This window comes from Oreochromis aureus, linkage group 14 (assembly GCF_013358895.1).
Source record: "Oreochromis aureus strain Israel breed Guangdong linkage group 14, ZZ_aureus, whole genome shotgun sequence".
Classification (NCBI taxonomy): Eukaryota; Metazoa; Chordata; class Actinopteri; order Cichliformes; family Cichlidae; genus Oreochromis; species Oreochromis aureus.
In genome coordinates this window covers 32698796-32713051 of record NC_052955.1, presented here as the reverse complement: position 1 = coordinate 32713051, position 14256 = coordinate 32698796, and the positions used below count along the sequence as shown (strand labels likewise).

The 14256-nt window shown below is 42.3% G+C and overlaps 1 protein-coding gene across 1 annotated transcript; it reads left to right on the top strand.

The window, feature by feature from the left end:
• Positions 1 to 260: 260 nt before the first annotated feature.
• si:dkey-260j18.2 (uncharacterized protein LOC325231 homolog) lies at positions 261 to 14024 on the top strand. The gene is made up of 5 exons (XM_031741559.2): positions 261 to 723; positions 1063 to 1216; positions 1335 to 1413; positions 7296 to 7523; positions 7724 to 14024. Exons 2-5 carry the CDS (start codon positions 1063 to 1065, stop codon positions 9219 to 9221), a joined length of 1959 nt encoding a protein of 652 aa, XP_031597419.1. The 5' UTR covers positions 261 to 723; the 3' UTR covers positions 9222 to 14024.
• The last annotated feature ends 232 nt before the right edge of the window (positions 14025 to 14256 follow it).

Genomic DNA, 14256 nt, shown 5'->3' with positions numbered 1-14256 from the left:
TTTTAAAAAAGTCCGTATCTTCCATGAATGTAGCATGAATACGGAAACCAGTGTTACCGCAGCTAGAAACCAAATAATTTTTTGTAAATAATTACATTTAGAACGCAATTTTAAATAAGTAGTTATTTAACGCAACTTTGTCACAGAAGAGGACCAGGATTTTTTTTTTTTTTTTTTTTTTTTAATCCAGTAACAGGAAACGGCTCATCCTCCCCAAACAATCGTCACGGGGCAAAGGTCAGCCAATCAGATGAACGGAAGTTTACCGTTGCGGTAATCCGGTTCAGAGACGACAAGTGCGGCCGATAGGAGCTGAACTCGGTCACAATTTTCAGCTCCGTGAGCCCTAAAAGCAGCAGTCTTTACCGGCTAACCACCGAGCTGAGTGTGTGTGCACACTGCCATGGTGGACTGATGTGTGTAACGACGAGACTCGTTTGCACAGGAGGAGATTTTTTTCTTTTTTTAAGCTAGTTTGTACCTCCAGTTGGTGATGGTGTACACAGGGCTGGATGAGCAGCGAGTAGCCTGACGCCTCTTCACCGCAGGCCGGGACAAGCGTTTCAGCTGAGTCCGGAGGACCAAGACAACCAAATGCTTCCAAGTTTTTAACAATAAACGAGGTACTTGGATACAGTCGGTCTGCTCCAAACTGCCTCACCAGTTCCTGCTGAAAGTGAGACCCAACCAGCTTTCACGGTGGAAACGAGAAGAAGAGCAAAGGTAAATGAAAGCTAAAAAACCCCAATCACAGCCACTATGAGCAGTGTGCTTTGGAATTTTTAAAACTCCACCTTTTATTGCAAGTATCATACATGGGATATTAAAATCAACGAGTTTCTTAACATGCACTGTATTGCAATACTCTCATAATGTTTGGCTAGGAAAGCATACCTTTTTCTGCCAGTGTTTTGGAGGTAGGTGCTATCTGGGCCATGTGTGTTCACAGTCTCTGGGTATAATGATGGTCCTTGGATGCATAAAGATCAGCCTGTTCTGTGTTTGCTGATGTTAAATGCATAATCCATGTGTATAATTCTCTGCTTGTGCCCACACCTTCAGATGAATGCTGTGCGGGGGGGCACAGTCACCTGGCGTCCCCAGCCATGGCAGGACGGAGACGGGGGCGGAGGGGAGCCTCTGTCAGACAGTGACTCAGAGGAGGAGGACTTCCCCGATGACAGCACCACCCCGCTGGGGGACTACATAACACATGGTGGGACATTAGAAAATGACAAGGCTGGGGTTTCTCTATTCCTGCCCTACATTGGGCTGATCTCACCTTCTGTTCCCGCTCTCTCATTCCTCCCACCTCTTTCTTCTCTGTGTTTCAGGACTGAAGCAACTCCTGGATGCTCAGCAGTTGTGTGATGTTACCCTCCTTGTTGAAGGAAAGAAGTTCATGTGTCACAGGTATGATTGTCATATGTTACAGGGTATGGAAACGCAAGGGAAACCCTGGGCACGCGTGAAACAGCTGGCACACGAAGGGTTAACTGATGGCACAACCATAGCTGGACTGGCCATCGGGCATACTGGTGATTTTTCGTTTTTATGGGCCGATGATTTTTTTTTTTTTTTGATTTTTTTTTTTTTGTAACAGTGTAAACAATGAAAGGTGGTAGGTTGGCCAGATGCTGGCCGATTTGTAAAAATAAGTCAGTTGTTTGGTGGTGGCTATCGCGGAGTTTCCACAGAGGCCAGCAGGTGGATGAAGGAAAGGGGAGGCAGGAGGAGGAGAGACCCGAGGCGGCCGCTGGTCCGAGTGTCAGGTGAACTGAACTTCAGGTAAGAAGTTATGACCTGCAGTCTATCTGGGTCAGATATAAACCAAGTTTAGGTGTAGTTTATTTTCGTTGTGCTGACTTTTTACAGTCAGTTACAATAACTCGTACTGCGTACTAGCTAGCATGACGGAGTTTCTATACAGCTGCGTGGGTGCTATGATGTTACTGATAGTGAACTTTATTTTATTCATAAGTTTAGTTAGTAGAGTTGCCAACCGTCCCGTAAAAAACGGAATCGTCCTGTATTCAGAGAAAATATTACACATTTCGTATTGAGCTGAAAAAGAACACAGTTTATCCTGTACTTCAGCTAGAATGGAAAAAAGACACAAAGCTGGAGTTATTCTGTGTCTTTACGCTGTCAGCTGCCTCTTCTTCTCTCATTCTCTCCCCTCCTTCTCCTGTTGCTACTTCAATCATGAAACTGATCAATGATCAGCTGATCGGCTTTTCTGATGCAAGTCCCGTCTCTCTTGTTTATTTATCGCCCACTTTGCGCCAGAAAGAGGAAACCAGCGGATGTCGCGCTAAACAACAGCAGCACGTTTAAGCTTGATCAGCTGTTGTTAGAATTTATTCATTTTTAATTTCTAGTATCAGCTGATGTTTGTTGGAGCCACAGCTGTAAAAGCTGCTGGTCATGATATAGGTTTTGATATGTGGTGAGAGGGAAACATGAAGATGAAACCAGGAGATGTCCTTACTGAATCATCAGAGCTGAACAGGTGATGGAGAAACAGGGTTTACCTTTTAGGTGACATGGATGAGTTGAAGGGAAGTTATGAACTGTTTCTGAGAGACAAATAACACCAGGATCCTTTTCTATGTAGCTGACAGCTGGTAACTGTGCAGGGGCGGGTCTAGCAAAGTGTTGCCAGGGGGCCAGGTAGGGCATTAACAGGGAAAGGGGGGCACAAAGAAATACTTTTCTTTCTTATTCTCATTTAAAATGTCTCGCTTTTAATAAATAATTATCTGAATCCTACAATCAAAGTTTTTATCTGATGTAAAATGTATAGAAATCATACATATACCAACAAGACAGTGTACATCACTGTAACAACAGCGTCTGTTTTCATTCAACGGCTTTATGGCTTTTCCTATAATACCTGGTGGGCCGGTCTCTAGTCAAAATGCCTGGGCCGATTTTTTTGTCCCAGTCCAACCCTGGGCACGACAAGCAGTGAATTAATCTGAGAAGGTGCATTAAAAAATAAATGGGCGGGCCAGCGGTGCACATCGCAAATTAGCTCGCGTACACACATTAGTTGTGCTGCTTCTTAATGACGGTATCTTAGCTAACAACTCCAACTACCAGATTCAACTTGTAATTGGCTAAAAATAACGTAGCCTACTGGTGAGAGGGACGTTACTAGCTGGCAGTTTTTTCATGCGGTGTTGAAATTTCCACATTCCAACACTTCAAATGCTTCCAGAGCTCTCCGCTCAGCGCAGCATCAGCACCACGGAAATACATGGATACATCCGTAGACTCGAGACAGAATTCACAATGCGTTTTCGGGACTTTCAGGTGTATGGACCAATGTTTTCTTTTCTGATCAAACCAGAAAGCTTTAATGAGCAGCTGGATTTGTCTCACATTAACTGGCTGAGTTAATGCCAGTTAATGCGACATCGAAATGCAGCTGATTGAACTGAAAACCTCAACTCTGTGGGGTCAAAGTTTGCAGAACTACGAACGCAGCTGGAATCCATAGCTGTGCATGTTCATGGAGCTTGCATTTTCACCTGCTGGACATCACTACCTGACAAGTTTAACTGTCTTCAGAACATTGCAGAGGCATTATTGACAGTATTTGGCTCTACATATCTGTGAGAGCATATTTTCTCTCACATGAAGAGTGTCCTCAGGTAACCGTCTGAATGCTGGACCTTCGGAGACCTGTGTTTCTGAGTGGGAGACCAGAGATCACATTAACATGTGTATCTCTGTATTAACAAACATACCATATTGGCCCAGTTTATTTTTCTTATCATTGTTGAGACCATAAATAGCATTTGTATTTTCTGTTGTACAGTTCATTTGCTGTTATGGAGTTCTTGTTATGAATAAAAAGTGTCTTTTTTTTTTTTTTTTTGTTTCAAAATAGCTGATAACTATTCGTTGATAGCTGCCAACATCTGTGAACAAATATAATTCTATAAAGTTGTTCTATATAGTGTGTAACTGTTAATATAGAGCGTTATTGCTAATGCAATCATATGGCACATTGACTAATGCGGAAATTTTAGATGGCACTCATCATCAGAAAGGTTGCCTACCCCTGGTCTAATCCCCTGACAATAAGTAATTATTGATCAATATTGGGAATAAATAAGCATGTTTATGCAGGTTTTCCTGTGTTGGAGCACTAACTTCAGTGCAGGAGATGAGGCTTGAAGTGAGAATGAAGAGGATGAAATTTTATTAAGATGCCGGTCGTGTTGTCTCTTTCCTTGTGTGTTTGTTTCTTTGGTGAACAGGATCCTATCTCAGATGATAAAACCGATATAATATCCTTCATATCTTAAGTCTGAAGGTGCAGACATGAAGTACAGTTTGCCTCCACAGCATGACTTCTCTTCTCCACCGTTGACATACTGCGTATGTGGCCCATCTTTAGCCTCATTCATAAAACATGATTAGGCAGAACAGTGCATCTCGACCGCTGTATTCAAGGTGATGATGCAACATGGTGGTTTCCACAAACCAGTGCCTGCCCTTGTGTATTTACAATCGAGTAATTCTAAGTTTTTGTAGTAATTACACACTATCAATGTGTATTTATGAGAGCAATATCAGAGGAGCGTTGTCTTCACTGTGTAGTGTACCACTGCACATGGTTGAAGTGACAATAAAGCCACTTGACTTGACTATTCTTTTTTCTTTTTTTTTCTGTTAAGTAAACTCAAAAACACGGCTGACTATACCTGACTGTAAAGTCCTCAATTTACAAGTAATCAGTTTAATTGGAGTGCAGAGTTTTAGCTTTAATTGGAAAATTAAGGAGCAGTTTAAGGTGAGACCTGTTCTCTGCCATTTTTGTAACAATTTTCAGTAGTTTTCAGAGGCTCAGAGGTATTGAGATGAGATGCCATTTAGAACCCATGGATGTCACCAAATGTTGTTTCCTCCAGTGAAGTGTTTGTGGGTCTCTCTGCATTCAGTTTTGTATTTAGTAACTAAAAAGCTGTTCTGTTGAGTTAGGATTAAGTGACTGACTTGGCCATTGAATAATCTCACATTTTTTTTGCCTCAAGAAACTCTTGGGTTGTCTTTTTAGTATGCTTTGGGTCATTATCTATTTGCAGTTCGAAGCTTTGTCCATTCATGCTTGCGGAATTTGTCTGAATCTGAGAAGGGAGTGTAGCTCTGTGCACGTCATGATAGCCTCCTTGATTTGGATTGACATATCTTTGAAACTTTGTATTAAAGTGAACATCTACAGCTCTTTTATCGCCTTAATTTGCTGTGGAATAGCAAGAGAACCAGTCTCTGAAGCTTCTTGTCAATTTTCCAATTAATTTTGAGCCTCTGAAAAGGAGAGCTATGAGCAGGTCTGGCTGATTGTTATTTTGTGTAATGATGCAAGTGACTTTGAAAGAGTGTGCGTTGGTGCTCATCTACTGATGAGCTGAGAACAGTCTTTTACTAACGCAGCTCATCTGGCACACTAGAAAAAGAAACAAAAGTCACATCTGCATTATGTTTGAAATTCCAGTGTGATTCACAGCAGTGTCATTTCCCAATATTTTTGTGCTTTCCAAAGCAATCACAACCACCATTGCCTCAAGGGCAGAAGAAGATAAAACCCACTTTCAGCCATATGTTATAATGTGTAGTTCTGCATGAAAATTTCCCATCTGTCATCTCCATGCATTTGTTAGCACTGATACCTGTGGTTTAGAGTGATATGTAAGGAAAGACAGGGCAGCTTGTCCTTAGGTAAATGGTCTGTTCAGAAGAATAGTTCTTACAGTAGGGTTGAAGCGCAGAAACGCGCCATTGAAAGACGTGCAGTGGAAAGTTCAGTGCTACAAAAACTGTAAAGGCACAGTGTCAAGAGATTTATTCTAAAGACACTTCTTCAGCTAAGAGTCTAAGGGTAGAAACACACACAGACGCTGTGGTTTTCACTTGTATACAAGGGCGGTCACAGAACGCTCACAACAGAGTGGGGGCCCTGTGATGCGCGCTCCGTTACCGCTCTGGTCTTTATTTATATACAAAGCAATACAACAGTGAATACGTCTCTTCATAGGCAGAGGAATGTTAGTGCGTAGGGAGTGAAGATAAGAGTGGTTCAGGTGTATGTGTGTGTGTGTTGTGAGATTCAGAAGGACGCGGCCCCTCTTCTTGTTAGAGAGCGCAGATAAAAGTGTCCAGCTCTCCTCTTCCTGCTTGTTCAGCTATTATCGCTGTGAGAAAGAATTTATAAAACAGTCTTGTAGTGGACAACAGTCTAAGTCATCAAAAGGTCAACATACAGTATTCTATCATATGCAAACTTATATCATTAAAAGCTTATACTGACTACTAAGTACAATTTTCCATTGACACACAGGTTTACAAAGAAGTGGAATATAGGAACTTACCAGATGAGTCATCCTTTGCTATATTCTGAATAAGAGCACCAGGGTGTGTGATGAAAAAAGAAAAGAAAACAGTTCAAGCCTGAAAATTTTAAAGCTTGTATTTGGGAGGCATTTGTCCTGTTAGATCGGGGATGTCAAACTCATTTTACACTGTCGGCCACATACAACTCACTCTGAGCTTTAGTGGGCTGGACCAGAAACTCCCCTTTCAGTCAGTGGACAGAAGTGTAAATACAGTTTAATCCCTGAGATATCGCAACGTAAGAAAAATAAGAGTAATTTAAAACTGTCCTGTAATTATACAACAGGAAAGTGTTTTATTAAGGAATTTATTTATTTATTTATGTTTTGTGTGCATGTGTGGATCCATTGTATAAAACAGAAATCTCTACAGTGACAGGAAATTTTCTTAATTGTTTATTTATTACTTAATTACGTTGGTGTAGAGTGAACGGTCATTTGGGGGGGAGGGTTCTTTATAAGCAGGAAGAGCTGCAAAACCTGTTAAAATAAATTTAAAAGTCCAGAAATTTATGGTCTCCTTTCCTAAACCTTCCAGTGGACCGGATTGGAATCTTTCCCAGGCTGATTCTGGCCCCCGGCTTTATGTTTAACACCTCTGTCTTAGATGTAAGGTCACTGCAGTTTCTCCGAATGAACCCATGTGAAACTCCTCATGAGAGTCGTCTCTTAACCCTTTGACTGCCTCACCAAGAAAAATACAATGAAAAAATTATTTGTCCATATTTTCTATTCCTTTAGGTCAATAATGATCACAATCAAAAAAAAAAATATACACACCTTATAGTTTTTTAATTCCAGAAGCTGGAATGGCATAGTGTTCATTTTAATTTCTCACTCATCTACTTCTTCTTTTCTTTTGACTCTCCCTCGATTTCTCTTTCCCATCAGAGTCCTTTTAGCAGCCGTGAGTCCGTACTTTCGGGCCATGTTCACCAGCCCGCTGGTGGAGTCTCGCCTCACAGAGATCCGGCTGGAGGAAGTGACGCCATCTGTCATGGAAACCATCATCCAGTTTGTGTACACTGGGGAGGCTGGGCTCTCTCTGGATACAGCTGAGGATCTGTTTGTGGCTGCCAACCGGCTTCAGGTCATGCCCCTCCAGGACCTGTGCTCCAGGTAAAATTAATATCCTCGGTAATTAGATGTTAAAGTTCAGGTGGCTACTTTTTTACTTTGACTTTAGATTGTAGATTAAAATAAAACAGCATCTGTTTTCCAGATGAAGATGAAAATTAAATCATCTTGTGTCATTCCCTTTTTCTTTTCTTAAATTTTTCTTTGATTTTCTTCTTCTTTTCTCACTTTAAATGCTTCAGGTTTCTTTTTGAGCACCTCTCAGTGGACAACTGCCTGGGGATGTACTCTCTGGCTCGCTCTCACCATGACCAGCTCCTGCTGCGTGCCTCCCTGCGACTGGTAGCCCAGCACTTTCCCCGGGTGGCCCGCCAGAAAGACTTCCTCCTGCTCGACCACGGCACCTTAGGCAGTCTTCTGAGCTCTGACCGTCTGGGCGTGGACTCTGAGGCGGAGGTATATGACGCGGCACGCCGCTGGGCAGAGCACCAGCCTTTGGATCGCTACGCTCACATGCCGGCGCTGCTTCACCACCTGCGGCCTGGGCTGTTGTCCCAGGAAGAAAGCCGAAGACTGAGCCAAGAACTGGGGCCAGCAGCAGCAGGAGAAGGCCTCGGCGGGCCTCTGAGACCACGAGAGGGAATGTTTGAGAAAAAGATTGTCTGTGTGGACCTGACGCCTCGGGAAGATGAGTATTTAGCTGCAAGAGACTACACGGTGGACTGCTTTGATCCTCGGACAGGGAAGTGGGAGAAGCTAGCACCACTCGGCTCACTTGTCAGTCCTGGCTGCACAGCTGTGGGCGACAGGCTTTTTGTAGCTGGTGGGATCCTGCGGACCGGCTCTGTGTCTGCAGCCGTGCATGAATACGATGCTGTGTTGGACCGCTGGATAGAGCAGCCTTCGATGGTCCAGCCCCGGGCCATGCTAGGCCTCCTTGGATGTGGAGAGTCACTTTATGCTTTGGGTGGCAGCAACCGCTCAGCTCTCCTGGACTCCAGTGAGACTCTGGACCTGACCACACTTCAGTGGAGTGCTGGGCCTCGGCTACCGCTCCCCCTGCGCGCCTTTGCCTGTGCAGCACTACGTGGAAGACTTTACCTCCTGGGTGGAACCACACTTGAACAGAACCGAGCTGTGGTCCACTCAGGCGTGTTTATTTATCACACCCTGACAGACTGCTGGACACGTGTGGCACTAGATTCAGGTGCCACCTGCCTCGCTGGAGGAGTAGCAGTGCGAGGTGGAGTGTGCGCCATCGGGGGATACATGAGGGATACCACCAAGTTCCTGGATGGAAACTACACCAACCTGGAGACATTAGACGCTACAGGCCGTGTGCTGTTTTTCAGAGAAGGCAGAGGGTCAGGAGTGGAGAGGGAGGTGACTGGGGGAGGGGTGCTGGTCAGTGCAGAGCAGCGAGGGGGAGCGGGTGGTGGAAGTGACCGAGCTCCAAGCCCCGTCGTTTTTCCGGGGTTGCCTCGGCGGATTGCAGCAGGGGGTGTGGCCAGGTGGAAAAGAAGGATTTATGTGCTGGGAGGGGAAAACGGCTCACGCTTTTACGACAGCGTTTACTGTTGGAAACCCGGCTGGCGCAGCTGGGTCCAGAGACGGGAAAAACTTCCAGGAGATACCGGAGGCGTGAGCCAGTTTGGGTGCACCACTCTAAAATTCCCTAAAAAACACATCCTGTCCAGACTCAGACTAGCCAAAGAAAACTGCAAGAAGCCCTCTGACTAGCTTAGCAGGCAGCAGTGAGACTGAAGTGAGGGTCATAGACACAGATTTACTCCAAGGAGAATCAGCTCCTCCATGGCTTCTTGAAATGTTGAATTTTAAAATGAAGTCACGTGGAAAATAGCATTTTATACTATCTGAGTGCAGCCACCAAGCAGGCCTAGAATAGACTGGATCATCTGAAAGTGTCACAGATACATCAGTAGTCAAACAGGCAGTAGGTAGAGGCAGAAACTGGGGAAAAGTCAGGCAACGTGCACCTGAATGTAACTGAATCCACTGTTTGTCCTCTATGACCCAGAAAAGGGCCTTCACTTGATTGAAGTGTGATGTTATTTTTAAGCTTTTTGTTGCTGTTGTAATAACTCTGAATTTGTGGATTTTCTTTGGACGCATCTAGTTTAGACACAAGGATACTGGCACATTCCTGTCCACTTTATTTCCCTAAATCTTTTTTATTGCTCTCCTGATCTCAGCCTGCAAAGCCCTTTGATACTGCAATTTACAGCACACAAAACCTGACTTGATGGAAAATGTATTGTAGAAAGTTTTAGAATAACTGTATTTATAGAGCATCTTTGAAAAAAATCAAGAAATAATGGGTTTTGAAAGAAAGAAAGAGAAGAAATGAGCCCATAAATCATTGAGCTGATTGTAAAAATAGATAATGGACTTTCTATAGCCTTTGTAGTGTTGCATTCCTGAAGACAGGAATACAGTAAGTAATGTAATGTAAGGAGAGCATGGATATGAGTTTCTAAGTTTCCTGTGAGTTGAAAGGATTTTTGATGGTGTGAGAAACAAGAGTGAAGAACAGACTGGACCTGGTACACAATGTTTGAAGTCAAAGATGACACACACACATCTGGGAGTCATTTCAATGAATTGTGTGTGGAGGATTTCAGAGCAGCCATTGTCTCAGCCATGTCTGACACTTTTCTAATTAAGATGCAAAATGAAGGTTTTTGTTGTTTTCACGGATTCATTTTGATCCTAGGTTACAAAACTACATTAAACAGCTTTTCTAATGGCTCCAGCCCTTTTTTTCCCTTTTTTTTAAAGATCAACAATAGCAGGAAATTCTTGGCTGATAAAACTTTGAATAACAAGCTGATATGTTTCTCTTTTCATCTGACATAAATCATTTAGCCACATTTGGCACTGATACCTGTGAAAGCCATGGTACTTGCCGGGATGCCAATATTAGTCAACTAGGCCATTACAACAATGAAAGGCCAATTCACCTTGTTTTTTTTTTTGTTTTTTTTAATGAGTTCTGATAACTTTATTATGTGATAACTTATTTAATGTAGATATCTTAATTCTAATTATTTACGGCTATTTAAGTTTATTGTTTTTAATTTATTACATATTCCCTATCGTGGCCCTGCTGTATTATCTTAACAACCTCCGCGTGTGAGCATGATTGGGATAAATATTGCAGACAAAGAGTGTGTTACCTAACAGAAGTAAATTTTCCTGGTAATTCTGACTAATACGTTTAAAAAACAGTTTTATATTTGTCTGAAACCCCAATGTTATCCTTTACGCTAAGCTTTGGCGCAACCCTTCAAGTCACTCCCTGTATAAACCAGACTCTTTTAGCTCCGCCCTCTTTACGCCAGCTTTCTTCTGACTGGCTGCCCCTCGTAAACAAAACATCTGACAGCTACAGCTGTGTGTCTGAGATGAGCATCTCAGTGACATCATACAAAGGCAAGAATAGGAAGAAAAAAAAACAAGACGTGAAGCTCTGGTCACGTAACAGTACATGTATGCCAGAAAGTAATGAAGAGAATAATATGTCCTCTTTAAAAGTGTTTTGGTTAGAAAACACTTGAGTGGGAAAAACGGAAAAAATGAAAGATTGTGTTAAAACATACAGTGAGTTCTTTTAATCAGCTGAACAAGGACATCAGTCATTCAGTAGGAAACTGTCCTGGAGGAAACTTTGTAGTTAATTTTTAGTTACGTTGCGATGATGTGATATGTAAAGCCCTCTTAGAATTTGACCTACAGTATCCTTGTGTCTAGACTCTGTTACATATCTTTCCTCCATCTCGAAGCCAGTAGAGTGTCTTTGCTTGATTCAGCAGACACGTGGAGCTTCAGCCGTAGGACTTTGAATGTACTTGGCATGGAGGTTATGGATTATCTAAACACACATCGAGTAGCATTGCACGTTATTTATTTTTTAAAAAAAGTATTTTGTTGTTTCTGAACATTTGTGTTGAGACTGCACTTCCTGGATGTCCTGTAGGTCTGCTCAGAAATGATCTGCTGTGACTCACTGTGGCGCACTAATAATTATTCAGATGCCACAGAGATTAGATCATGGTCAGGTTTTGTTTTGTTTTATTCTAAATCTGCTTTTCTCCACTTTCCACTGATAAATAATTTCAGAATCCAAAGTCAAACCTCCCTCTTATCGTTCCAGTTGAACATGTTGCACTAATAGTTTCTCCTTCAAGGATGGAAAAGTGGAATTTCTCCAATTTTCCCAGCTCGCTTTACAGGCAGCAAGTTATTTCTAGTGGCAATAGCGACTCCCTAGGCTGTGGATCCAGATTAAATACTGTGGTCTTTATTTTATGTAGTGCATACTAAATGATACTTTGCTTACTTTAATTTATTCCTGCTTTATATGTGTTAAATACATGGATGTGAACTGAGTTTCAGGATTCCCTTTTCCTCTTCACTGCTGATAATCAGTCCAGTTTGGATAATAATTATTACCAGTGGTTTGTTGGTAGAGGTGATTCCATATGTTTTTGGGAAATGACAAATTTTTAATAAATTTGCCACCTTCTTTGCCGTAAGTTTGTACACCACCACAGTGGATCATTTTCTGTCACTTATCAAATTCAGGGTTGCGGTTGGGCTGGAGCCAATCCTAGCTGTCATAGGTCAAGAGGTGCATTACACCCTGGATGCAAATTCAGTCTATTGCAGGGCTGACACACAGACTCTTTCACATCTACAGGCAATTAAAAAAAAAAAAAAAAAAACCAGTTAACCTTTAAACTGTGGGAGGAAGACAGAGTATCCAGAGGGAACCCACACAGATACTGGAAGAACATGCACACACAGAAAGGCCACAGACTGGATTTGAAACCAGGACCTTTTTGCTGTGAGGCGACAGTGCTAATCACTGCACCACTCTTGAAGTGCAGACTTTCAGCTTTAATTCAAGGTATATATTGTATCTGAATGTAATGATTGTTTTTTTGTAATACTTGGATAAAATCCTTTGCAGTCAATGACTTCTTAAAGTCTAGAACTCATGGAGATCACCCAATGCTGTATTTCCTCCTTTGAGATGCTCTGCCTTTCAAGAACATCCCATTTCTTTGCCTTTAGGATTTCTTGAGTTGCCTTTGCGGTTTGCTTTGGCTCATCATCCGTTTGCACGGTCCCATCAGTTCTTCGGTATTTGTCTGGGCAGAGAGTACAGCTCTGTACACGTCATAGTTCATCCTGCTGCTTCTGTCAGCAGTCACATGAGCTATAATGATGAGTCGCCCAGTTTCACTCTCAAGCCATACATGCCAATACCATAACGCTGCCTCCACCATGTTTTTCATATGTGGTGAGCTGTTAATCTTGGACGTTCATCCTGGTTTAATCTGTCCGTAGAATTTTTTTCAGAACTCTGCAGGCTCTTTTAGATGATGTCCAGTCTGACTTTGTAGTTGAGCATAACCAGTGGCTTGTTGAAAACCTGTATTTCCATTCATGAAGATGTCTCTTCGTACACAAAACTCCTCAGGAGTGCCCTTGACTTGATTAGATGTTGTGAAGTTGTTTTGCTTAATCATGGAAACAATTCAACATGAACTTAAGTTGTCTTCTGGTTCTTTCAGGCCTTTTGGTGTTGCTGGTTCAGATTGTTGAATTTGTTCACTCCTAACTTTTTTTTCCTTTTAATTAGTCATCAAACAACATCATCTGCCATAACCCTGCTTTTTAAGTCAATTGTCCAGTTACGTTTGAGCCTTTGGAAATGGAGAACTGTGTATAAAAGCAGCTGTAATTCCTAAACAGTTAATGCAATACTTGTATTAAACCCCTTGAATTGTAGCTGGAAATCTGCACTTTAATCACATTGATGGTTTAAAATCCACTCTAGTACTGTGCTGAAACAAAACTACAAAAAAATGCCATTCCACAAAAACGTATGCACCCGATGTTTCACTTTTGCTTCTTCCTGCCTTTCACTGAGCCACTGCCATTAGCTGAAATATGACCACCAGTAGATTTGCAGCTTTCTCTTCTCCCTCAGGTGAGAGGGAAAAAAGGTCAGTCCAACCTGGCGTTGAAGTTTCACGGAAGAGCTGGTAATGCGAGTCTCTCATGATGAGACAGTAATGGTTTCTGCTTACGGTTTGCCACTTTAGACATTTGATATGGAAGAATTCATACCAGAGTGTGTCTGACCAGTGAGGGTTTCTTTGTTCATTTTGTGTTTCCAGAAAACTCCACACTACACTGCCTGTTAATTATTTCCCCTGACTTTCTCTGAGCTGTCACCCCGGAAATGTCAGACGAACTGATTTCCTCTCCCTCGGTGTGCTTACAGCTCGTGTGACATGTGAAAAGTGACTGTACGCATGCATGTTTTCTATGCTGAGGCGTAAATGTGTTCTACACAAGCTTTTCGCACACATCCACGGCTCACATGCCGTGCACCCATTCAAAGAAGCTGCCCTCATTTGTATTACTTAATGACATTTGTGAACTGGAAGGCAAACGGATGCTTCAATGGAAGCAGCGCTATCAAATGAATAAAGGACTTTTTTGCTTTTGTGTTTTGTGACTGTGACTTTTTTGACATGCCAGAACCTTTTTATGTTGACTTGGTCACAATGATTTGCAATAATCATATTTTTATCATTGTTTAGTGAACCGTTGACCAAAATAAGGAAAAGTACCCATCTTTACTGGTATCATTACGGGTTGTTATGGGAATGAAAGATGCAGGACATGCATAAAGTGGGTAATTGTGCGTGTAAAATATTAATTAAATCCAGTGGAGCTA